The sequence below is a fragment of the Pleurodeles waltl genome, chromosome 4_1 (genome assembly GCF_031143425.1).
Source record: "Pleurodeles waltl isolate 20211129_DDA chromosome 4_1, aPleWal1.hap1.20221129, whole genome shotgun sequence".
NCBI lineage: Eukaryota > Metazoa > Chordata > Amphibia > Caudata > Salamandridae > Pleurodeles > Pleurodeles waltl.
The window spans coordinates 316,701,586-316,727,891 of record NC_090442.1 but is presented as its reverse complement, the minus strand read 5'-3'; the positions used below and the strand labels follow the sequence as shown (position 1 = coordinate 316,727,891).

The 26,306-nt window shown below is 42.3% G+C and overlaps 1 protein-coding gene across 1 annotated transcript in view; it reads right to left on the bottom strand.

Annotated features, from left to right (window-relative positions):
• Positions 1 to 26,306, bottom strand: part of NDUFA9 (NADH:ubiquinone oxidoreductase subunit A9) — a 164,243-nt gene that overhangs the window by 82,764 nt on the left and 55,173 nt on the right. Inside the window, exons 3-6 of the mRNA XM_069228426.1 lie at positions 25,529 to 25,626; positions 15,829 to 15,920; positions 9,543 to 9,684; positions 7,345 to 7,447 (exon numbers count right to left, since the gene is read on the bottom strand). Of these exons, the coding sequence (XP_069084527.1) occupies positions 7,345 to 7,447; positions 9,543 to 9,684; positions 15,829 to 15,920; positions 25,529 to 25,626 (435 nt within the window). The remainder of the gene's footprint in view (positions 1 to 7,344; positions 7,448 to 9,542; positions 9,685 to 15,828; positions 15,921 to 25,528; positions 25,627 to 26,306) is intronic.

Genomic DNA, 26,306 nt, shown 5'->3' with positions numbered 1-26,306 from the left:
CGTTCACGAATCACCCCAGGAGGCTGCTACGTGGCTGGAATCCATAGGTCTTACACACGATGAGGGATCAACAATCTGGCAGGAACAAAGACGGAGAGGCCCTGACGATCCAATAGAAAACAGGCGACAGATGACAAGACTCAGAGATGCAGGTCCACTCAGACTGAATCCTCGGCTGCCCGGATGTCACACTGCAAGCTGAGACCTCCCCCTTGATCACTCAAAACTCTTTTTCTCCCATGTGTTTGGTTAAGGATTCTGAAAACAGCGACTCTGGGACAGAGTGAACAGAATGTACATGGTATATTGCAGCAGTCTAGGACATGTCTTTGTCCGGGTAAGACCCATAGGGGGAACCCCCACAGACTCCTGAGCCTGTTTGTTGGACGGAAAACTTTGATAATCTTTAAGCTAACCTAGATTTCACATGCACTAAGCCCAAAGTTAGTGTGGCGGAGCCTGGGTTCATGGGGCCAACCTGGTGCAGGGCTTCAAGATCTCCTTATGTGGGACCTTGGAGCCTAGTGCCAGAACTGTAAACACATTGACTGGGTGATTATGTTTATAACAATTGCTCTTTAGGTGGGTTGCGACGGCCTTTGGGGTCGGGGTTTCCTGCTCTCTTTTGGTGACTGGTTATTCCGGGAGGGTTCGATGACTGCCCGAGTGTGGGATTGTTGAGGGGGGTACTATAGGGGATGTTTGCTATGTTCTATTGTTATTGCTCATCAGTTGATGCTCAATAAATGGGTAGAATTAGTCTCAAAGAATATGTTTTCTCCTGTAGTTATGGTTGCAACGGTCACACCATCACTCTCTCCCAGTGCGGCATGGGCGACAACACACTAACACTATGGTTACACAATATAAGTTTATGATCAGGAATATACGGGACATGAATAACCCCATGAAAAGGATGAGAGCGTATACCTACTTGTGCTGCTATAATGTGGCGATAGCCTTTTTACAGGAGACACATCTCTGGAGTGATTGTATTGGCCACCTCCGAAAGAGGTAGCAGGGAACCATCTACGCCACATCATAATCTAGATATGTGTGCGGGGCTCTCATCTAGGTGGCCCAGAGGGTTCAGTTTAAATGCTCATGCACTGTTATAGATGAGGAGGAGTGATACATAATACCAGAAGGTACCCTAAATGCACATGAATTTGGTTAATTAAAGGTCTATGCGCTCAATACAGATGACAGGGATTTTTTCAGCAGGATAATGGCTTCAGCACACATTTGACCTATGGCAGAGATACTCATGGCGGGTAACTTCAACTGTGACCTTGACGGACAATTGTACAGATCCACCCCCCACATAATGATATGCACCACTAGGAAATTCTCTTGCTGCTTTAACACTTGCCGATACTTGGCGCTCACAGCATCCACCTACACTTACCTACTCCTGTCACACACCGGCAATGGTAACCCAGAGCCAGCTGGACTACTTCTTTGAACACACCGGTAGGACACCGAGGGTGACGTACATACAATACTTGGCGTGCTACATCTGGGACCACTCCCCCATGCTGCTCACCTGGACTGACAGCACCTCCTAAATACCATTGTGGCGACTGAACACCGAGGCACTGATTGATCAGGCCTTTAGTCACATACTCTTGGAAGCTCTAACCCACTACTTTGAACACAACTGCTACACTGTGAGTAGCAGGGCCATAGAATGTGATGCAATTAAAGTGGTGGTTCGTGGTGAGTGTATGTCTGCAATGATAGGCAGACATCACACACTGACAAACCGAGAGGCACAGTTGACGAAGATTGAACAGGTCCTAGCAACTGACCCCAGTCAGAGGATCACATGGGTTAAGGAAAAGCAAGCTTTAAATACAGTCTGGGACCAACTTGAAAAATATAGCAAGAAAATGAGTCAGAGGGACTGGGCAGGGCGTATGCTGGCCAGACTAATAAAATCTGATAATATCCAACGGCCAATCTTGGCGATACGAACTCAACAAGGAGACAGTACATACCCAGAAAGCAATTAATGAGGCATTCACAGTTTACCTTCAAAAGCCGTATGCTAGGGCTCCAGTAGCTGCCCTACCTCTCCAACAACTATCAAAAGAAGACAGTGACTCCCTTAATGTCTCCATAACTAGGCAAGAAATCCTGGAAGCGATTGCTGCATTTGAAACAGGCAAATCCCCTGGAGGGGGTGGGCTACCTGCAGAAATTTACAAGGTTTTTCAGCCTCGCTTGCTGACAGGCTACCACCAATATTCAATGAGGCCCTCAGGGTTGGCAACCTGCCTAGCTCTATGAGGAAGGCCCTAATTGTTGTGGTCCCCAAACCGGAAAAGGATCCACTAGACCAGCGGTTCCAAACCTGTGGTCCGCGGACCTCCATGGGTCTGTGACACATTCCCAGGGGGTCCCTAGGTCTGGGCTGGCAGGAAGGCACTTCTCCAGCTGGGGTCTCTTGCTGCATGTTTTTTAATATTTATTACTTCATTTGTGCAGCAGTTTGAAAAGATTGGACAAAGTTCCATTTACATCCAGGAGCTTTCAAGGAAAAATAAAAGTGTCAAGATAACTGATGATTAATGCACCTGCTGGAGAGAGATGTCTAGTGGCAGTTTTGTCCAATCTAAGGTAGCGTAGTTGGTTAATATGCCTGCTGCAAAGAACCTGCATCATGCAAAGTACAGTATTTTATGTGCACAGCACAGTGGGTTCCTGCTTTTGTCACAGAGATTCTTTTGTTGCTAGCAGTTCATAAGTAATAATCGTCCTCTAGCACAGTAAGCTATGAACTGTCATCAAAGGGCTGCATGCAAACTGCATGGTACAAATTAGAAAGTTATGCTTCCCCCGTGCCCCCAGACTTTCACTATCCTTATGCTGCAAAAAAAGGTTTGCTTGAGAATGAATACATTCTTGTTATTAAAATCAGCGCTAACCACTGTGTGATGTTCTGAATCCTGAGTTTGTGCTTCTCCAGACCAACCACTCTTAGAAAATGCCTACCATATGGGTGACATGTGAATCCTACACCTTGTAGTCCCCTTTAAAAAGCTCCAACACCATACACTGGTATGAGAAGTGCTATAAAACAAATGAATTACATGTGAGAGAGTGGCTATAGGGAGATGAGAGGTCCTTATGGTTATACTTCCTTTCCCCACCACATATTTATGTGAAAAAGCTTTCTCAGATCTTCGGTACCTAAAAACAGAAATTGCTTGGGAAATGTAGAGTCTGACCTGAGGATTCAACTTTCCTAAATAAATCCAAACATTGAAAAGTTAGTCACCGAGATGCAGCCCCAACCTTTACATTAAAATTATTTCGATTTTTGAATCTTTGTTCAATATAAAATAATTATATCTTTAGTAATTTGAGTATTTGTTTGGTGTTTACTTGTTTGTGTATTTTTTGTGAATTATTGTTTTACTGTTCGAAATTTAAATCGTACAAACTGTGTGGGGGCCCCTGGCGTCCAGTAGTGATTCTGTGGGGGTCCTTAGGAGTCAAAAGTTTGGGAACCACTGCACTAGACTTATCTTCTTCAAGACCTCTCTCTATGCTAAATGTGGATCAGAAGATACTGAGTCACATCCTGGCACAAAGATTGCTCCAGCACCTCCTGAGCTTGATAAACACAGATCAATCAGGATTTATCCCATGACGCAATATACTGCAAAATCGGAGGTGACTCACTCATTTCCTACATGTCCTGAATTGCAAGAGGACCCTTACGCCTTAGCGTTCCACGATATCGAACAAGCGTTCGATTCGATCCACTGGGACTATTTATGGCAGGTAAAGGGGTTGGAAGTAAGTTTATTTGCTGGGTCCGCCTATTATACCAGTCCTCCAGAGCTAGGGTACGAACAGGCAGAAGTGTATTGGATGTTATTGAGCTACAGTGTGGCACCCAGCAAGGTTGCCCCTATCCCTATTACCTTTTGCCTTGTCAAAAGAGCCGCTGGCCTGCCAACTTTGGCAGGTACTCCAAGGGTGGGCCCTGATCATAGGCATAGACCGAACATATTGTCGTCTTGTATGTAGACGATGCCATGGTTTATCTTCTGCAACCAGATATTACAGTACCACTGTTACTCAATCTTATGTCTGAGTTCTGGGAGTACTCCGGGCTATGGCTCAACAAAACTAAGTCTCTCCTGTTCCCGGTGGGCTGCCTTGGGGTCTTTCAGCCCAGCAGCGACCCAGGTGGACAGTTGACTCAGTTAAATACCTGGGAGTCCACACAGCCCACACTGAGCATCAGGTCTTTGAACTAAACATAGGTAGGATACTCCTAAGTCTTCAATCCAATTTTGGAATACCCTCAAACTGTCCCCGATAGAGAAGACAGCCCTGACATAAATGGCGATCCTTCCAAGATGTCTATATGCCCTGCAAAGGGCGATGTACGAAATACCCAAAAAGTATTTCGGGAATTAGACTCATTGTTGGTTAATATCTTCAGGACTGCCAATAGACGCAGGGTTAGCTCTGTAGTATTCAAAAGCGAATGGTGTAAGGGCGGCACAAAGGTCCCAGACTTTGAATTATATTATTTTGCAGCATGCCATCTATTGGTTGGATGGATAGCTGAACTGGGAGCGATCCCTGTTTGAGGGTACATATGACAGTCACCAGTTGGGAGACCTGCTGTTCAGGGGTCGCCATATTCCTGAATCTTTGCAACGCCTAATACGTCAGATGGTGAGCCTCTGAGAGAGGATCTCTTGCCGGATAGTGGGACACGCCTCTTATGCACCGATCCCTGATATATGGATCTTACGTCCTTTTGCTGAAATAGTGACATATATGCGGTGAGCCGATGGCTTCAGGGAGGGTGCCTTATGCTCTCTAACCTATACCCAGAGTGGTGATTCATTTCTATACAGGATGCAATTGACTCGTTTGCACTGGGGAGAGGGCAATTCCTTCACTATGCCAAGATTGCCGCTACCGCCCAACAATTATGGCTCTCATTTACAGACGCACCAACCCCCTCCTTGACGATGGTGACCATGCTGAATATGGCAGGGGGTCACCACCTTACAAAGCATCTATAAAGGGCCCTTCGATCTGACAAATTAACACTTCTGTTACAGCTGGAGGAGAAATGGTAGGACATATACAATGACCCTGTACCACTGAAAGAATGGAGTAGAATCCATGAAAGAGTATCCACATGTGCAGATTTCAAACAAATTCAATATAACATAGTACATATGACTTATCTTTCTCCCAAACGCCTTCACATTATTTAGCCTGGCAGAAACCTCCAGTGCCCCTGTTGTGGGGTGCCTACAGTAGACTTCATGCACCTTCTCTAGTACTGACCTGGGGTGATCCCATTCTGGGACAAAACACTGACTTGTATTCAACACATCACAGGGTGGACAACGGCTCAGCAATCCGCTAAGTGTCTGTTTGGTCTACTCCCTGAGAACCCCAAGAAGGCTCTTAGTAGAAGGTATACGATCATGGGACTCATGGTGACCAAGCGTTGAACTGCAATACAATGGCTTAGGCCCCAGCTCCCGATGATGAAGGACTGGAAGAAAGACATATGAGAAGGACCAGAAGAGAAAATAAAGCAGTGCATGCACTACTGGCTTGGGGGGCAATGACACAGGCCTTAATTGAATATGATGGAGAGGGTGTAGTGGGTAAGACCGGTCGAAGTGTGCATGAGATGAGCCCCTAAATGTGCCAAACTGTAATCGCAAGAATTATAACAGCCGCTCTTTCTTCTGTAAGGGCGACGAGATGTGAGACGTGTGCTCTCTTTATACCTTCCTCGCTTGCTTAATATCTGTTCTTTGCTGACTATTGCCATAAGATAAAGTTCTTGCAAAACTAGGGGCGGAAGGGGGAGGTTTTGATGAGCATATTAAGCTGTTAACTGCCCACGATTTTTTAAATGACTTCTATTGACATTGTGCATTATTTCGGTTAATTATTTCTTGTTTTCTGCAAAAGGCCAAATGTATACTGCTGTAATGAGCAATTGCAATGCCTCTAATATGTCTTCACAAATAAAATATATATTTTTTTTAAACGGTAGGCTGACTTTAAAAAGTATGTTATTACATAATTGATTTAATGCCATAACTTCATTAAAATACCTTGTGTTAGGACCTAAGATGAATCAAGGAGCTTGTTTTAAATCCGGACCTTAACTGGGTTGGGATCGTCCAGGTCTAAGACTGAACTGTAATTAAAAATAGGCATGGAAAAGGGTCCCTACTGGGACATATATTCATGTCTGTAACTTTAAGGTCAAAATGATTGATCTATTTCTGAACAATCAATGTAAAAAACGTTCAGGAAAACCACACCAGCCATTTAATTCCTGTTTATTTTCAAAACATTGTATTGTCCTTCCCTTATTCAACTCTTGCTGCTTTGAACAACATAAGTTAATTCAATATATTCATCAAAGATAGGAACGAAAATATTATACTTAATAATGTATTTACAAGTTCTGATTCATATGTCACTTAAGAACTGGGAAAATCTGCTAGGAAAGCCAAATAGCTACATTCATAAGCTTAACGCTATGGGTGGTATTGTGGTCGCTGATATGAAGGATATCATATCCAGAAGGGGCATTTAGTTTTGTCTAAATAAGCAGTAAGCACCTTCTTACAATATGTACTATGCTAGTATTGCGGTGCGGCTGCTGACAGTTTAGCAAAGGAGGCAGACAACTGAACTGCCAAGTTTAAATAGAAAATGTTAAGTCAACTTGGGAAGAAAAGTCAAATTAACATGAAGAACAACCTCTGCAAGGATCTGAAGGTACACGAAGTCGGAATAACCCTCACAGCTGAAGTTATTGTTTCAAAAGTGGATAACCATCACTGTGCTTCATGCCAGACCTGTTTACGGGTTGCAAGAGAGGGCATGTTACCTTTTATGGGCAACATTATGCCCCCATGCAAAATATTCAGAATTGCCCTTTCTCCTTGAAATTTGGCGGGGGGGGAGAGCGAAGTGAGAGGGAAAATATCTAGAAGCCCAGCTCTTCCAGCAGAATCTGTTGGGGGGTGTGGCTTACTTAGAAAGACAATTCTATGTAACAGCCATCAGTGATTAATCTCAAAATATACTACTGTGCCTGAATATCCTCAGAACATTGTACCTGACTGACCAGGAGTGGAATTCTAAATTGCAATGACTGAACATTTAGGTGGTATCCTTCTAAAATCAATTTGTCTCCACTTCTCATGAGAATCTGTACTCTACACAGGTGGACCTCATGTATTTGTGACTTATGTACAACATTCCAGTCCTGTTCCACAAATACAAAAATAAGTAAAATAAATACATTTCTACATGAATGCTTCATACTTGCAAAATGATTGAAAAACCGGTCTTCTCTTCCAAATATCTCAGATGATTTCATAATGATGGTGTCTGGGAACTCCTCTCTAACAGCTAGTTCTCCAACAGCCTGCAGTACAAACACCAAAAGTGATTTAGACAGAAATGATTCAAGTTATAACTGAATAGAAATACTAAAGGTAATCTGTTTAAGTTATTATGGTAATATCAAAATAATTCACTTCACCTTGAACAGCGCTGAGAAGTAGTTGGTCAGAGACAAGATAAAGTTTATTCAACATTGTATTATATATAATGATCGTTCATATTTAGAGTTTCATGTTTTCAGTGTGTTTTTCCGGAGTTTATCCAACTTATCAAATTTAATATTGATCAGTGGGTGGAGTTTTTCAAGTTTTAACCAAGGTTTTGTGGCAATTATAGCAGAACCTACAGGAGGCTATTCGAAATTGTTGCACAATGGACGGTGGGCAGAGGCGTATAAATGGGACAGTACTAGAAACCACAGCGTACCTTTGCATTAAATATTTTTATCACATATTTTTATCACATCCACATCTACAAATTGAGGTATGTGTACATATAGTGATTAGCACAGAATAGTGTGCTTTTTGGTCATATTCAAAATAGAACCAAAAACCAGGCCAGCAGGTACCACCCACCTTAATGCTAAAAAGGGCTAAAATAAATAAAGGTAACTTAAGAAATAATCTTATAACCCATTACAGTTTATAAGCAATTTTGTTTTGCTGCTATTTTTTCCATGCTTACTAAGAGACTGCAATACAGTGGGCAGTCACTAAACACCTAGAAACTGGAGCCCACCATTGAAACATTCTGGATAACTAGTCTCAAATATAGCTAGACTCCAACTCACTTGTTTGATACAGATACTTTCACTCTAGAAAACTCAGCTGAGCTAACATCTCAATACAAAGGAAGTTGGAAGAACCAATCTCGTGTGACATGATGGTTCTTGGTATTGTCGCCAAGCAGAGGTACTAAGTAACCTTTCACCAAATGAAGGCACTGTGCACATGCTTGGCAGTGCAGCTCAACAACATTTTATGTACTCCAAGGTTGATTGTGCACCTCAAAGTAGGGTAGCACAATGGCGGTGTCTAAAAAGGTTTAAGTGGTGTTTTAAAAGAGACAAGATGAACGTAGCAAAAATCTATTTAGTAAACAAAGAATGAAATGTAATACTATTAGTCAACACAAAGTAACATCAGTGCCATGCAATGATACTTAGGACTGTCTACGTCAGTCTATTCAATACATCAATTGCAATGAAGTTACCACAGAGAAGCACTGATGCTCTAAAATGTTCTCTTCGTGGTATATTAGTTAATTTTTTTATTGCACGCATATAAGTTATATTACGTGGCATGTAAAGGCCATTGTCTTAGATTTTTGGTACATATATGATACCCCAAACCACTTCTGTGTGCCCTTTAACATATATCCTTAAAGCTTCACAACTCAAAGTTGGCATGACAATGAGCTGAGACAAGTAAAGGAATCCTTAATTTCTCTGAATGAATACTGGTTTTATAGCACTAAGCTTACATGATCCCAAATGTTCTGCAGAAACGAAGAAAAGGTCTCTCAAAAACGATGAACGGAGATAATTCAATATTACTCTCCCATTCCACTGATGGTGACCCTCCCCAAGATCATGGTTTAAACAGCTGCACAAGAGGCTGCAGACTGTGACAGCATATGGTACCCTACAGAGTTCTAATTACATACAGCAGAGCAATTAGTTATATTATTACTTACTCATTGTTCTTGAGTGAAGTCAATTACATTCAATTTCCTTGGAATGTACTATGTTTTGTAATGATCTTCAGAGGAACTTGCACACAAACCACTCGTACTTGATGTTCAACGTAGTTCCTTTTAAAACTAGCCATTTCTGTTAACTCTTGGGGCCTCTGTTTCAGGTACAGCATCATCATTAAATCCCCCTTTTTAATGACTTTTCAATATATGACATTTCCCTATATCAAAAGCTTAGAATGTATAAATGATTTCAAGTTTATATAACACTCATGTTTAATTTTTGGCAAACCATCTAAAAATTCTGCATGCATTTTAAAACCATTCTTCCACGATTCTATTTGTTAATAAAGGGGAAATTAGGTCACAAAAACGTTTCAGAAACTCTGCTTTACAAAACACAATTATATGCACCATCTTACCTTTGCTCTCAAGTACTTGGATGGACTCTTCATGTCTGCATTCAGGTGAGACATGTGGATGAACTTCTCAATGCCGGCTTCCCTGACTAACTTGGCAATATCTTTGGGAATATTCACATGCACATCCTCAAAGCGGAAGTTTCTTGAACAAAAGGATGACAGGTTACATTCTATTTATTTTGTTTATATTGCTACAGTAGTAAAAAGTGATAAAACAATGCTTAATAGGATGAAAGGGCACAGACATGGACAATAACATTCTTGAAATCGCAAACGTGATGGCTACAATAACCAATGACATGCTTGAGCCGGTTCATTGAGGTGTGTGTATGCCATGGAAGCTAAATAATGCAGCCTACCATGGAGTCGCGTGTTGGTCTTGGATGTATGTGAAAGAATGCTCATTTGCAGGTGGGTAAAGGATTTCAATGGGTCAGATAATTCCTTGAAATATGTTCCACAGATGAGGAGTATATCTGAGGATCACAAAGAGCATGGCTGTAGCTTTCCTAGCGAGTCAATTTGACTGAAAGGATTCTAATTTCCAACCAAATGTGTGGATTTTGTTTCAAATGAAATGATGTTTGGAAAACAAACATAAACGGAGTGAAGCTAATACAAATATAAAAGCTAAATACTTTTCTACTGATTATTCTTTACAAAGTGTAGCATTGCTTTACTGGAGTGCATTTTCAGGGCATCTGTAATCAACATATGGTGTTTACATAGATTATAATACACATTAAACCACTTTAATATAGTGAAATACAATAAAGCCAACACAACCTAAACCTAAACCAGGTCAAAAACAGGTGTGCAAGAACGTGTGTGATTCCAACATCTTTAACGGGTTAGGAGTTGTGCAGTGGAATTGCTGGATCATTTTCCTAGGTATTTATTTGGAGTATTTCAATAACATTAATAATAGCTTCTACACAGATCAGCATGGATTAGGTATTGAGCTGTTCACGCCAGCTATTTTAAGGGCATCCGCTTATGGATCTTGGTTAGCCAGCCAACAAATCTATGCGTTATTGTGTTCAATCCTACATGTAGGGGTACACGTTGCTAACGTACTGCAAAACAAGGAAGTTACTCGCTCCTAGATTGCCTCCCAGTCCAGAGACATTTTGCAAAAGGCAGCAGAGACAGGACAAAGATGTGGGTTATTTGAAGGTTCATGCAAGCTGTGTTGGGTCACGATCACACAGCTCGGAGCTGAGTCCTGCACTGCACACGCTGCCCATCATTCTCAGTGTACTGCTAATGGTGTAGAACACAGTAGCTGCCCAACACAACCAGACAACCAAGCAAAGAAGCTCATTTGAGATATTTAGCAATACTGCCTCTATTTGGTACAGATGGTATAGCAAGAGAAGTAAAGTACAGACAAAAGAGAGGGATAAAGATATGAAGGAGAGATGGGTGAGAGTGACAGAGAAAGGTGACAGAAAGAAAGATGCAAAGAGGTGGAAACAGGAGGAAAGCGTCAGAGAAAGGTCAAGAGTTAGGTAAAGATTTAATATGAGGTAGGAGTGGTAGAGACAGCTATAGATAGAAGGAAATGTAGAAAGACAGATAGAGGTCAGTGGGTTCACCAACGGGCAAGGTAGAGATGAATTCTAGAAAGGCAGAGAGAGGTACACCATTAAAGAGATGAGGTAGTGAGGTAAGTAAACAGAACTGTAAAGTAGAGGGAGCTGTGAGACAGACAGAGAAGTAAGATGAAGACAGATGTAGTCATAATGAATTGCGCATACAGATACATTGCACAACATTCAACAAGATAAAAGACACTGAGATAGAAATGTTTGAAGTACTTATAAGGTGAACATGACCTGTGGAGGGAAAGAAGCCACTGGGACGAGGGAGAGTGAAAACAGAAGCGTTTGTCTGGAGTGCTCAAAACCCCCCAAAATAAAGAACAAAGTAGTTATCTAACTGTTTTAAAATGCAGTGTTTCATGTAGTCAAGCGTTGCATCTACAACCCAAAGCAATCTGATTACCTTAAAAACATGAAAGTGCAGCACTGCTTGTGTTTTCCGGCCACTATAGTGTGGTTTCTGCGGTGTGGTATATATGGCACCCGTTTACCAACCATACAATTATGTACACATTTGTTTTAGTGAAGTGTTCGAATTAGTTACTGGGCGAACATTGACCGAATGGATGTCATAACATATTATGCATAAAGTTACACTGCACAATATTCAACAAGGTTGGAGACACTGAGATAAGAAGTGTTTGAAGTACTTATCGTACAAACATGACCTTTGGAGGGAGAGAAGCCGCTGGGATGGGGGCGGGTGGGAGGAGACAGATCGAGTGAAAACACTTGTGTGGAGTTCTCAAAAACAGGAAAAAAAGTAGCTCCCTAAACAGCAGCAGCCGATGGACACAAAAACTTGGTCTATGCTCTGGGGGAGGGCTAAACACAAGTCGAGGCATGATGCTTGCATGCCATGCACAAATGGGGAGAAAGGATATGAGAGCGATGATGGAGAGAGTGGAAAGCCTGTGGGCGAGCTACAGCTCACCGATTAAACACAACACATTTCTTAGTGACAGTGCATGAGCTGTCTAGCCAAGACATAAAAAAGGTGGAAATGGAGAAAAAGATAGTGAGAAATGAGTACGATAGATGTGAGGAAGAGGGAGCAGAGGCAGAACGAGAGGGAAGATGGAGAAGTGAGGTAGAGAACGAACAGTGATGTAAACAGAGTGAAAGAGGGCTGGGGTGGAGAGAGCAATGAGGTAGAGAGAGGGGAAATTAAAACAGAGAATGGTGATGTAGGAAGTTGGCTCTGTATGTGCTATTTCAAAGTAAGGAATAGCATGCACAGAGTCCAAGGGTTCCCCTTAGAGGTAAAATAGTGGTAAAAATAGATAATACTAATGCTCTATTTTGTGGTAGTGTGGTCGAGCAGTAGGCTTATCCAAGGAGTAGTGTTAAGCATTTGTTGTACATACACATAGACAATAAATGAGGTACACACACTCAGAGACAAATCCAGCCAATAGGTTTTGTTATAGAAAAATATCTTTTCTTAGTTTATTTTAAGAACCACAGGTTCAAATTTAACATGTAATATCTTGTTTGAAAGGTATTGCAGGTAAGTACATTAGGAACTTTGAATCATTTCAATTGCATGTATACTTTTCAAGTTATTCACAAATAGCTATTTTAAAAGAGGACACAGTGCAATTTTCACAGTTCCTGGGGGAGGTAAGTTTTTGTTAGTTTTACCAGGTAAGTAAGACACTTACAGGGTTCAGTTCTTGGTCCAAGGTAGCCCACCGTTGGGGGTTCAGAGCAACCCCAAAGTTACCACACCAGCAGCTCAGGGCCGGTCAGGTGCAGAGTTCAAAGTGGTGCCCAAAACGCATAGGCTTCAATGGAGAGAAGGGGGTGCCCCGGTTCCAGTCTGCCAGCAGGTAAGTACCCGCGTCTTCGGAGGGCAGACCAGGGGGGTTTTGTAGGGCACCGGGGGGGACACAAGCCCACACAGAAATATCACCCTCAGCGGCGCGGGGGCGGCCGGGTGCAGTGTTAGAACAAGCGTCGGGTTCGCAATGGAAGTCAATGAGAGATCAAGGGATCTCTTCAGCGCTGCAGGCAGGCAAGGGGGGGCTTCCTCGGGGAAACCTCCACTTGGGCAAGGGAGAGGGACTCCTGGGGGTCACTTCTGCAGTGAAAGTCCGGTCCTTCAGGTCCTGGGGGCTGCGGGTGCAGGGTCTTTTCCAGGCGTCGGGACTTAGGTTTCAGAGAGTCGCGGTCAGGGGAAGCCTCGGGATTCCCTCTGCAGGCGGCACTGTGGGGGCTCAGGGGGGACAGGTTTTGGTACTCACAGTCGTAGAGTAGTCCGGGGGTCCTCCCTGAGGTGTTGGTTCTCCACCAGCCGAGTCGGGGTCGCCGGGTGCAGTGTTGCAAGTCTCACGCTTCTTGCGGGGAGATTGCAGGGTTCTTTAAAGCTGCTCCTTTGGATAAAGTTGCAGTCTTTTTGGAGCAGGTCCGCTGTCCTCGGGAGTTTCTTGTCGTCGTCGAAGCAGGGCAGTCCTCAGAGGATTCAGAGGTCGCTGGTCCCTTTGGAAGGCGTCGCTGGAGCAGAGTTCTTTGGAAGGCAGGAGACAGGCCGGTGAGTTTCTGGAGCCAAGGCAGTTGTTGTCTTCTGGTCTTCCTCTGCAGGGGTTTTCAGCTAGGCAGTCCTTCTTCTTGTTGTTGCAGGAATCTAATTTTCTAGGGTTCAGGGTAGCCCTTAAATACTAAATGTAAGGGCGTGTTTAGGTCTGGGGGGTTAGTAGCCAATGGCTACTAGCCCTGAGGGTGGGTACACCCTCTTTGTGCCTCCTCCCAAGGGGAGGGGGTCACAATCCTAACCCTATTGGGGGAATCCTCCATCTGCAAGATGGAGGATTTCTAAAAGCTAGAGTCACCTCAGCTCAGGACACCTTAGGGGCTGTCCTGACTGGCCAGTGACTCCTCCTTGTTATTCTCATTATTTTCTCTGGCCTTGCCGCCAAAAGTGGGGGCCGGGGCCGGAGGGGGCGGGCAACTCCACTAGCTGGAGTGTCCTGCGGTGCTGTGACAAAGGGGTGAGCCTTTGAGGCTCACCGCCAGGTGTTACAGCTCCTGCCTGGGGGAGGTGTTAGCATCTCCACCCAGTGCAGGCTTTGTTACTGGCCTCAGAGTGACAAAGGCACTCTCCCCATGGGGCCAGCAACATGTCTCTAGTGTGGCAGGCTGCTGGAACTAGTCAGCCTACACAGACAGTCGGTTAAGTTTCAGGGGGCACCTCTAAGGTGCCCTCTGGGGTGTATTTTGCAATAAAATGTACACTGGCATCAGTGTGCATTTATTGTGCTGAGAAGTTTGATACCAAACTTCTCAGTTTTCAGTGTAGCCATTATGGTGCTGTGGAGTTCGTGCAAAACAGACTCCCAGACCATATACTCTTATGGCTACCCTGCACTTACAATGTCTAAGGTTTTGTTTAGACACTGTAGGGGTACCATGCTCATGCACTGGTACCCTCACCTATGGTATAGTGCACCCTGCCTTAGGGCTGTAAGGCCTGCTAGAGGGGTGGCTGACCTATACTTGCATAGGCAGTGAGAGGCTGGCATGGCACCCTGAGGGGAGTGCCATGTCAACTTACTCGTTTTGTTCTCACTAGCACACACAAGCTGGCAAGCAGTGTGTCTGTGCTGAGTGAGAGGTCTCCAGGGTGGCATAAGACATGCTGCAGCCCTTAGAGACCTTCCTTGGCATCAGGGCCCTTGGTACTAGAAGTACCAGTTACAAGGGACTTATCTGGATGCCAGGGTCTGCCAATTGTGGATACAAAAGTACAGGTTAGGGAAAGAACACTGGTGCTGGGGCCTGGTTAGCAGGCCTCAGCACACTTTCAATTGTAAACATAGCATCAGCAAAGGCAAAAAGTCAGGGGGCAACCATGCCAAGGAGGCATTTCCTTACAGGTGAATTATGGAGAGGACTGAAGGTGGGCTAGCGAGAAATAGAGAGATGAGGTAAAAGAGAAAAGACTGGCAGAGGACAAAGGAGATTTACATAAAGGAATAATGTAAACAGCTGTTAGGTGAAAGGAAAGGGGTGATGTAGAGAGAAAGTAGAAATGGACATGTCAGATAATTAGAGGTGTAGAGGTAAGAACAGGGGATTGTGGAGACAGAGGGGAGGTTGTGAGAGAAAAAGTGAGATGAGTTAGAGAAAGATGTACTGAGACAGAGGTTAGGTTGGCAAAATTGAGGTATAGGAGTGAGATAGAGAAAGGGGAAACAGATACACAGATCTACTGATACAGAAAGACAGAGGCAAAGAGTAAGTGGTCAGACAGAAATGGAGTTAAGTATGGAGTGAACCATATGACAAAGATCACGGTTGAGCAAACAAAGCATTAACACTAAGCTTTGGTGAAGTATGCACACGATTTCTCATTGTTCAGATCACTTTACCAGGGTATCGCTAGTAAGCTGAGCGCCCTGGGCAATTGCCCACTTTGCTCAAGCCTTAAACGGCTTTGGTGGGGCATATAATTTTTGCCAAGTGTCTAAGTCTTTGAAGATCTCTGGTAGAAGAGTTGTCATAGCGTCTTTGATTAGCTATGTAGAACATGGGTCAACATCAACTGTGGTGGATTTCACAGAACACTATAATTTTCTACATGCTGTAAGGCAGTGAGGGAAACGTCTCTTAATTTTTTGCCAACAAGTGAGTGGTTGCTTTTAAAAATTAAAGTGTTTTAAAACTAGAAGTAAACAAATCACCTTGTTTCCCATTCTCTTCCAACAAGATTGATGACAACGTTCGAGTTCTCCAGGGCTCTTCGAGTGCTATCAAGATCCTTTGGATTCCATTCCTGTTACCGTAGAGACAACACAAAAATATAATTTCACATATAAATAAAAGTCAGCCTTGAGGAGAAAATGTGACAGCTCTTCTATGAAGCATGCCATTTCTCTCTGAGCTAACAGATCTGCAGAAATACAACTGATGACTAAGTATGTGATTAACAGCATTGGAAAGACATTGAGAAGTCTCACAAAGACCCATCTACAAATGTTGCAGCATTTATATCTATACTGCAAGTTCTGAGCAACAAAGTGAAAGAGCCAGAGGAATGAAAGTAACCTGGAACACTCTTTTTAAACCAGATTCCTGTTTTTTGAAGAGGCACAATATGTCTATAATATCAAAATGCAGCCACAAATTTGTAGTTTCCCCCCCCCCCACAAGGACTCATAAAAATCATTAAATCCATGCATCAAGCTGAAATGCAGCATCACTGATTCAAGGTGGAAAGCCCTGCGGACCAATCAAAAAACTAATTTATGAAAGGATTCTTACATTGGGATTACTTTCCGATATGTGTGCTACATGTAATGGCCCTAAACAGGATTGTACTAACCCTGGCATTTTACCCTCTGCAGCTGCAAGGAAAACCAAATCTAATTAAAGGAATGACAATACCTGGACAGGACTACAAGATTACGCTTTATGCTGACATGCTTCTTACTCTGACTGAAACCAGACCATATGTACTCTGCGTGATGTGTTTAACAGAGGATAGCTAGTTTTTTTCAGGATATAAGATCAACTCTACAGGCAGCTATAGAAGGATATATCTTCAAAGGGTTGACAGGTAAGCTTAAATACCTATGTTTATTTTTTAATAGACGTTTGTTCAAAATAGCATCATCTCATCTGAAAGTTGTGATAGTCAAGACTGGCAATGATTTCTCTAAGAGGTCTAGGCTGCACTGTCTTTCTGGAGTTGGGTGCAGATGGGTGCTAAAGATGTATTTAGCACCACTCTATAATTAACTAACAGGCATGCTAACAATCCCTATTGTTAACAGTCATATAAAAAAAAAAACTGACGGCTGAATTAAAGCTTTCACTTCTGTCGGAAGGGAACTTAGCCTCAAAATAAAGTTAAACGTATATTGTACCCCAGGAGGCCTCTAATTACCAAACATGGAATTATACCATTTAGCACATCAGTTATCATAGCTTGACTCTAACGCAGGTATTCAGGAAGTCTAGTATCATCTGAAGACCCCTCCTTCTATGTCTTTAAATCTGATGTCCCATGCCAGGGTGGTTTCATACATATCTTAACTTTGTCAAAACTGCAAGTCTTCTGTTTGGTAAATCCTCACTGCAAATTATTTTTAGCCAGCTATTGGTTCTCCATCAGTCTCTATTTTATCCACACACAAATGTGGCATCCTGTTTGATTGTTAGATAAGCTATGTTTTGCCTTGCAAATTAATGAAGTCCCAACATTTTGCATTCTTCTGTTAAGGATCCTTCACAAAGTTTTGCTCTTTCTTCCCTCTAACTGTTACATGTCAGTGGTCCAGTCACTCATTATGTCTCATCTGGACTACTATAATTATTTATGTCCATACCTCCCTGACCACACATTCCCTAAAATAATCCATTCAGAATTCAACTCCCAAACTGATTCTTAGTCTGAACCGACAATCTCAAATTTCTGCCCACCTAAAATCATTACTTTGACTACCTATGTAAAAATGCAGAATCTTTAAAACACTTCCTCCATGCCACAAAGCAGTCTCTGACCATGCCTCGACCTATCGAAAAAAAACAAAAAACGAACAATTTCTACAATCCCCCTCTTCCTTCGGTTAACAAAGGTCCAACTACTGATCATTCTGAAGATCATGCAGTCCACAGTAGAAAGCACTGTCTTCACTTTGGTTATATCGAAAGGATGCCATATAATTCCTTTATCAATGAGTTGTCTGGAAAATCCCTCCGCTTTCTGAAAACCTTTGGTAAAAGTACCTTTTCTCTGCTCCATAGTCCCTTATCCCTTCTGTTTCTTAGAGGTGGTACATCTTGTTACAGGTTATAGTTGTGCACTCTACAAATCTTCATTCATTCAAGAAATGAGGAGTGTGCAGATGTACTTATGCAGGTACACTTTAATAAAACAATGCAGGTTTTCTAATTGATGAGAAGCCCCTTTGTTGGCCTGAGCAGTCTAACAGGAGGTTAGGCATAGTGGAGGACTAATACTGGAGTATTAAAAACCTTTGTCAACTTACACACCAAATTTCAGATCTCTCCTTATAAATCTTGGGGTTACAGGCAATAAATACATTATGTTGGTGGCAGAGTGGGCCAGTCCCTTTTTCCACCCACACATCTCCTCAAATACATTGTGAGTTCAGTATAGGAAAGCGATATTTGGCATATATATATATATATATATATATGGAAAATGTCACTTACCCAGTGTACATCTGTTCATGGCATGAGACGCTGCAGATTCACATGCTGTGCATTATCCCGCCATCTAGTGTTGGTCTCGGAGTGTTACAAGTTGTTTTTCTTCGAAGAAGTCTTTTTGAGTCACGAGACAGAGGGACTCCTCCCTTTCGGCTCCATTGCGCATGGGCGTCGACTCCATCTTAAGATTGTTTTCCCCGCAGAGGGTGAGGTAGGAGTTGTGAATATACTAAAAGTGCCCATGCAATGGAGTAAGTATGTATGTACATAATGTGTATTAAAATAGTATTTATTTACAAATTTACAATTTTCATTCAACTTATAACGGCTACAGGCTCCCGGGGAGGCGGGAGGGCGCATGTGAATCTGCAGCGTCTCATGCCACGAACAGATGTACACTGGGTAAGTGACATTTTCCGTTCGATGGCATGTGTAGCTGAAGATACACATGCTGTGCATAGACTAATAAGCAGTAATCTCCACAAAAGCGGTGGCCTAGCCTGTAGGAGTTGAAGTTGTTTGAAATAATGTTCGTAATACAGCCTGTCCTACTGTGGCTTGTTGTGTTGTTAACACATCTACACAGTAATGTTTTGTGAATGTATGAGGCGTAGACCATGTTTCTGCCTTACAAATTTCTGTCATAGGTATATTTCCTAGAAAAGCCATTGTGGCGCCTTTTTTCCTAGTGGAATGCGCTCTTGGTGTAATAGGTAGATCTCTTTTTGCTTTAATATAGCAAGTTTGAATACATTTTACTATCAATCTGGCAATGCCTTGCTTGGATATAGGATTTCCTGCATGAGGTTTTTGGAAGGCTACAAACAATTGTTTTGTTGTGCGAAACTGTTTTGTTCTGTCAATGTAATACATTAGTGCTCTTTTTATGTCTAATGTATGTAAGGCTCTTTCGGCTACGGAGTCTGGTTGTGGAAAGAAGACTGGGAGTTCCACTGTTTGGTTTAGGTGGAATGGTGATATAACCTTTGGTAAGAATTTGGGATTTGTACGGAGAACCACTTTATGTTTATGTATTTGTATAAAGCGTTCTTGTATAGTGAATGCTTGTATCTCACTTACCCTTCTAAGAGATGTGATCGCTATTAGGAAATCTACCTTCCAAGTTAAGTATTGCATTTCACAAGAGTGCATGGGTTCAAATGGTGGTCCCATGAGTCGTGTTAATACAATATTAAGGTTCCACAAAGGTACTGGTGGTGTTCTCGGTGGTATGATTCTCTTTAATCCCTCCATAAATGCTTTGATAACTGGGATTCTAAAAAGCGATGTTGAATGTGTAATCTGCAGATAGGCAGATATTGCTGTGAGATGTATTTTAATAGAAGAGAATGCTAGTTTAGACTTTTGTAAGTGTAATAAGTAATTTACAATGTTCTTTGCGGAAGCATGTAGTGGTTGAATTTGATTATTGTGGCAGTAGTAAACAAATCTTTTCCATTTGTTTGCATAACAATGTCTTGTAGTAGGTTTCCTAGCTTGTTTAATGATGTCCATACATTCTTGTGTAAGGTCTAAGTGTCCAAATTCTAAGACTTCAGGAGCCAGATTGCTAGATTGAGCGATGCTGGATTCGGGTGTCTGATCTGTTGTTTGTGTTGAGTTAACAGATCTGGCCTGTTTGGTAATTTGACGTGAGGTACTACTGATAGGTTCAGCAGTGTTTGGTAGCACGGTTGGTGAGCCCAAGTTGGTGCTATGAGTATTAGTTTGAGTCTGTTTTGACTCAGTTTGTTTACCAGATAAGGAATGAGTGGGAGAGGGGGAAAAGCGTAAGCAAATATACCTGACCAACTGATCCACAACGCTTTGCCCTTGGACTGAGGGTGTGGGTACCTGGATGCAAAGTTTTGGCATTTTGCGTTTTCTTTTGTTGCGAATAGGTCTATTTTTGGTGTTCCCCAGCATAGAAAGTAATCTTGTAGGATCTGGGGATGAATTTCCCATTCGTATGTTTGTTGGTGATCTCGACTGAGATTGTCGGCTAACTGGTTTTGAATGCCTGGGATGTATTGTGCTATTAGGCGACTGTGAATTGCCCAATGCCAAATTTTCTGTGCTAAGAGACACAGTTGTGACAAGTGTGTCCCTCCTTGTTTGTTGAGGTAATACATTGTTGTCATGTTGTCGGTTTGACAAGAATGTGTTTGTGGGCTATTAGTGGTTGAAATGATTTCAATGCTAGAAACACTGCCAACAGTTCTAAATGATTTATGTGAAGTTGTTTCTGTTGATTGTCCCATTGTCCCTGTATGCTGTGCTTGTTGAGGTGTGCTCCCCACCCCATCATGGAAGCATCTGTTGTGATCACGTATTGAGGCACTGGGTCTTGGAATGGCCGCCCTTGGTTTAAATTTATAGGGTTCCACCATTGAAGCGAGAAGTGTGTCTGGCGGTCTACCAACACTAGATCTTGGAGTTGACCCTGTGCTTGTGTCCATTGTTTTGCTAGGCACTGTTGTAAGGGCCGCAGGTGTAATCTTGCGTTTGGGACAATGGCTATGCATGAAGACATCATGCCTAGAAGTTTCATTACAAACCTCACTTGGTAGTGTTGGTTTGGCTGTATGTTTAATGCTGTATTTTGGAACGCTTGTACCCTTTGCGGACTTTGAGTGGCAATCGCTTTGTGTGTGTTGAGTGTTGCTCCCGAGTATTGTTGTATCTGGGATGGATGCAGATGTGATTTCTGGTAATTTATAGAAAATCCTAGTTTGTGGAGAGTTTCTATAACATATTGCGTGTGAAGAAGACACTGTTGTTGAGTGCTGGTTTTTATTAGCCAGTCATCTAAGTAAGGGAATACGTGCATGTGCTGTCTCCTTATGTGAGCGGCTACTACTGCAAGGCATTTTGTAAATACCCTTGGGACTGTTGTTATCCTGAACGGTAACACTTTGAATTGATAGTGTATGCCGTGTATTACAAACCTTAAGTATTTTCTGTGGGAAGGATGTATGGGTATGTGAAAGTAGGCATCCTTGAGATCTAAAGTTGACATGTAGTCCTCTTTTTTTAATAAGGGAACCACGTCTTGAAGTGTTACCATGTGAAAGTGATCTGACTTGATGAAGAGATTCAGTGTTCTGAGATCTAATATAGGTCTTAACATTTTGTCCTTTTTTGGAATTAGGAAATATAGTGAGTAGACACCTGTTCCTTTCTGATGTTTGGGTACTAACTCTATTGCTTGTTTTTGTAATAATGCTTGGACCTCTAGTTGTAATAGGTCTAAGTGTTGTTTGGACATATTGTGTGTCCTTGGGGGCACATCTGGCGGAACATTTAAGAATTCTATGCAATAACCATGTTGGATAATGGCTAGGACCCATGCGTCCGTAGTTATGTGTGTCCAGTTTTGGTAGTATGTGGTAAGTCTCCCCCCCACTGGTGTTAAGTGTTGGGGTTTTGTGACATTGAAGTCACTGTTTGGGTTGACTTGTCTTAGGTGTTTGAAATTTTCCCCTTCCTCTTGGGAATTGTCCACCTCTGTATGAGCCACAAAACCCTCCTCTCTGGTACCGTCCCTGATAGGTAGGTCTGGTTTGTGAGGTGGAAGGCTCTGGTGTTTGCATTCGAAACCCCCCTCTCAACTGTGGCTTTCTAAATGCGCCTCTGTTCTGTGGGGAGTAGAGCGGGCCCATGGCTTTGGCCGTGTCCGTGTCCTTCTTTAATTTTTCAATTGCTGTGCCCACTTCCGGCCCAGACAATTGTTCTTGGTTAAAAGGCATGTTTAACACAGCTTGTTGAATTTCTGGTTTGAAGCCCGAGCGTCGTAACCATGCATACCTGCGAATGGTTACCGCAGTGTTGACTGTTCGTGCCGCTGTGTCTGCAGAGTCTAACGCTGACCTTATTTGGTTATTGGATATTGCTTGTCCTTCTTCCACAACCTGTTGGGCACGCTTTTGGTGTTCTTTGGACAAGTGCTGTATAATGTGTTGCATCTCGTCCCAGTGTGCCCTGTCGTAGCGAGCCAGCAGGGCTTGTGAGTTTGCGGTCCGCCATTGATTGGCTGCCTGCGCTGCCACACGTTTGCCCACTGCATCAAACTTCCTACTCTCTTTGTCAGGCGGTGGTGCGTCTCCTGACGATTGAGAGTTTGCCCTCTTTCTTGCTGCTCCTACAACCACCGAGTCTGGTGTAAGTTGCTGTGTTATAAACACAGGGTCCGTTGGGGGAGGTTTGTATTTTTTCTCCACCCTAGGCGTGATAGCCCTTCCTTTAACTGGGTCTTGGAAGACCTGTTTTGCGTGCTTGAGCATGCCGGGAGCATTGGCAGACTCTGGTATGAATTGTGGGTGGGTGCCAAGGTGTTGAATAGGAAATCATCTTCTATTGGCTCTGAATGCATTGCTACATTGTGGAATGTTGCTGCCCTTGATAGTACCTGCGTATATGCAGTACTGTCCTCTGGAGGTGGCGGACTTGTTGGGTAACAATCTGGGCTGTTGTCTGATACCGGAGCATCATATGAGTCCCATGCATCCGGGTCATCCTGTGTCATCCCTGTATTAATAGGTGACTGCATCGGAGGTGTTGTTACCGGGGACAGCTGTGGTGAGTGTAGTGGAGAAGGTTGTGGCGAAAACCTTGATAGTGGGGTTTTATCTCTTGCCACCTTTGCCTTCGGCTGCATTTCTGACTCATGAAATGCCAGCTTTCTCTTGGTTTTAATTGGAGGAAGAGTTTGTATTTTTCCAGCCTCTTTCTGGATATGCAACCTCCTTTGGGTATGGTCTGGTTCCACCATACTTATTTCCTGCTCAAATCCGTGTGTATGCATTTGGCTGGAAAGTCCGTGCTCTTCTGTGTAAGAGCTTCTTTTCGGTTGCGAAGCCGCTTTTTTCGGTACCGATGCTTCCGATAAAGTATTTTTCGGTTCCGACGTTACTTTTCTCACCTTGGGTGAGTCGAACTCTCGGTGCAGAGATCGTTCGGAGCCTTAATCTCGACCGGAGTCGGATGTCTTCGGCAATTCTTTGGCCTTTTTCGGTGCCGATGTTTGGTCACCTTCTTTTCGATGGGTTAAGCCCTGGTCTGTTGGCGGTGGCATCCCCTTGGCCTTAACGATCTTTGTGTGAGTAAGAACTTAAAAGGAAAATGTATACAAAACCTGCTTATATTATAATATTAGCATTTTTGAGGTGTTGCTTTGTAAGTTGTGCCATATTCCTCGAGGAAATATTAATGCCTGTTATATTGCCTACATCATCTCCTGTATTACAAGATGTCAATGATCACCATCATAAGGAATATAAAGACAATGCAGCTATACAGACTATGAATGCTTATCACAAGAAAATGAATGTTTCAGACTGTTGGATATGCTTGAAACTCCCAACAACAGTATAAAAAAAAAAATAAAAAAAAACATTTCTTACATCTTCCTTGGTTATACGAAGATTTATGTTTTATTATATATAAAATGGTTATTACTTGGGTTCTAAGAAGCAAACAAATTAACTTATGTAACCTATATTGAGAAAAGGTGATTACATCTGGTTGTAGTAATTATTTACAGAAGCCATTTGATAGTACAGTGGAGAATTCAGCACACAGAGGTTTGCTAAATTTTACTACCATGTCTAGGAGATGTAGGGATTTCTTTATGTGGCTAAATAACTCAGAAATAGAAGACACCAATCTTTCATATCTTATGATAGCAGCTAACACTCAAGGTAAATTATGTCTACATGCCAACAAGTCACAAACATTACAAAAGCCGGTCACAGTGGGGGGGCAGTGTATGTAAAACTACATTTTCACTTGGCAATAGTTAATGGCCTAGCATACCTTTATATGCAGGGGAAAATCTATTGGATATGTGGAGTGAAAATCTATACCTGGCTACCTTTAAACTGGGCAAGTACTTGCTACCTTGGAATTGTATTTCCTGTGTCAGACATCACAGTAGAGACAATATGAAATATTGAATGGTGGATCTTAAAAGAGTGAGGGGAGGAAGGGAAAAACAAAAGAAAATTCAGCAGGAGAAAGAGTTTCTGACCTTGTAAAGTGTTTCTTTTATCCTTTGAAGATCAAGAGAATGGGTAGATTGCTGAAGACAACAATTAACGAAACATCTGTGGGAATAGCTAATCTAAAAGTAGAAGAAGCTGCACTACGTTTTAGTAACTTTACAAAATAGGACTCTTATTTGGTTCGGTGGGGTGTGGTAGGCATTTCAGCTTGAATAGGTACTAATAATACTTGCCCTATTAGGTGGGAGTTGTCTGTTAATACATTTGTTGCCAAACTGTTTGTCAGCCCGTACATTTACATGTTGCCCTCAAATTACGAGGGTGATGATGGCAAGACCAGGGGCCATACAAGTTGATAATTGTGATGAAATATGATATGATGAAAATAGAAATAGATGAAAGTTGAACAAATAATTGAATATTAGTTCAAAAGGGAGGATTGAGTGCATGCAATTTCTCGGTTTCATGCAATTCATAATTATTTTGTGCCAGACAAGTTTTACTTATACCTGTTCACTAGTCTACTTCTGAGAAATGCTTCTCTGTTCACATACCGTTAACTGTCAACTGTCCCTGACACTCAGGAACATCCAAATAAAGTTACTCTTTCCTGTCTTGTAATAGCTCAAGGTCTGTCCTTCTAAGAGAGGACAGCTGAGGTCTACAAGAGTTGTGTTTTTTACCCTGGAAAGTCTCTGGTTAGGCCTTTTCTAAATTTGTGCTTGAAACTAGTGAGGGAAAGAGGAGAAGTCTAAAATGAAGAAGTCCAAAAGCAGTATATCTGTCCGGCACATGTACAGCCACATCCTTTCAAGGATGTGAGCACCCGTTGTGATATTTTTGTGTTTCATGACTCATGTGTTTCAATTATAGCCAACCATTTCTTGAACATATATATATCATGTGCATGTTTACATGCAGCAGAGTTGCTGGTCTGAAGTGTACCAGGCTCTCTGCAGAGCTGCAATTAAATGAACAACATTCTTTTCCACGTATGCATTCGGTCCTATTTGGGAGCAGTGACATTATTTACAGTCCTTAAAACAAGGTCTCATATGATGATAACAACTGAAAGGTTGACAGATTACAGAGTAACAGTGGTTAAGACAGTTTGGCACTTAATGCTGCCTCGTCTTACCATAAAACAGAGAATGTATATGTTGTGTAATATCTTAGACCTTTACTTCAAAGAATAAATCCTTACCAGAAAGATGATTTGGCCAAGGTCACCCATAGGACGAAGATACATAATATCATACTGGTCACAGCGATGGGGAATCACTATCTGGGATCCGACACGCCCTACATTTCGAACATGACAAAAATAAATGAGATTCATTTAATTACTGAACAAAATATTGTAACCACATTTTACGTTGTTTTTTTCTGGAACCAAACTATTTCCCTTGTTATTGGTATTAAGCAATATGGACCACTGAATTTCTATAAATTAAGCAACAATATATTTGGAAAGGCAATACTTTAGTTAAATTCCTTTTAGATGGTTTAATCCCACAAGTGCTGGGAGCATTCTCCTCCATGCTTAGCACTTTTTTGCCTTTTGAGGTGGGATCCTTCATTACTTTTTTCCACAAATGATGTACAGGCCAGACTTGTCCCCACATGCTGGGAATTGTGAAGGAACGTATTTACCCTAAAAGGGCCTGAGAACATAGCCAAGCTATGGCAAGCAAGCGTGTGGGTTTTCTTCTAAAAATACAACATTAACAAACTGTTGTGCTTAGGTTGGCCTTTCCCCAGCTTTTGGAAATAGTTTTAAAAAAAAATCATCACTTTTTCCAGTTTTGTAAATTGCAGTCAGTATTACCTAGTTTTGCAATTTCTACCCACTTACAAAGTGCAGGAGAGAGAGGTGAAAAAACTCATACCTGAACTCAAAACGCTTTATCATTCATAAAAGTAGATAAAGACAAATAAACTAGTACTGAATGACATGAAAGAAAAAACCTGTGAACAAACGT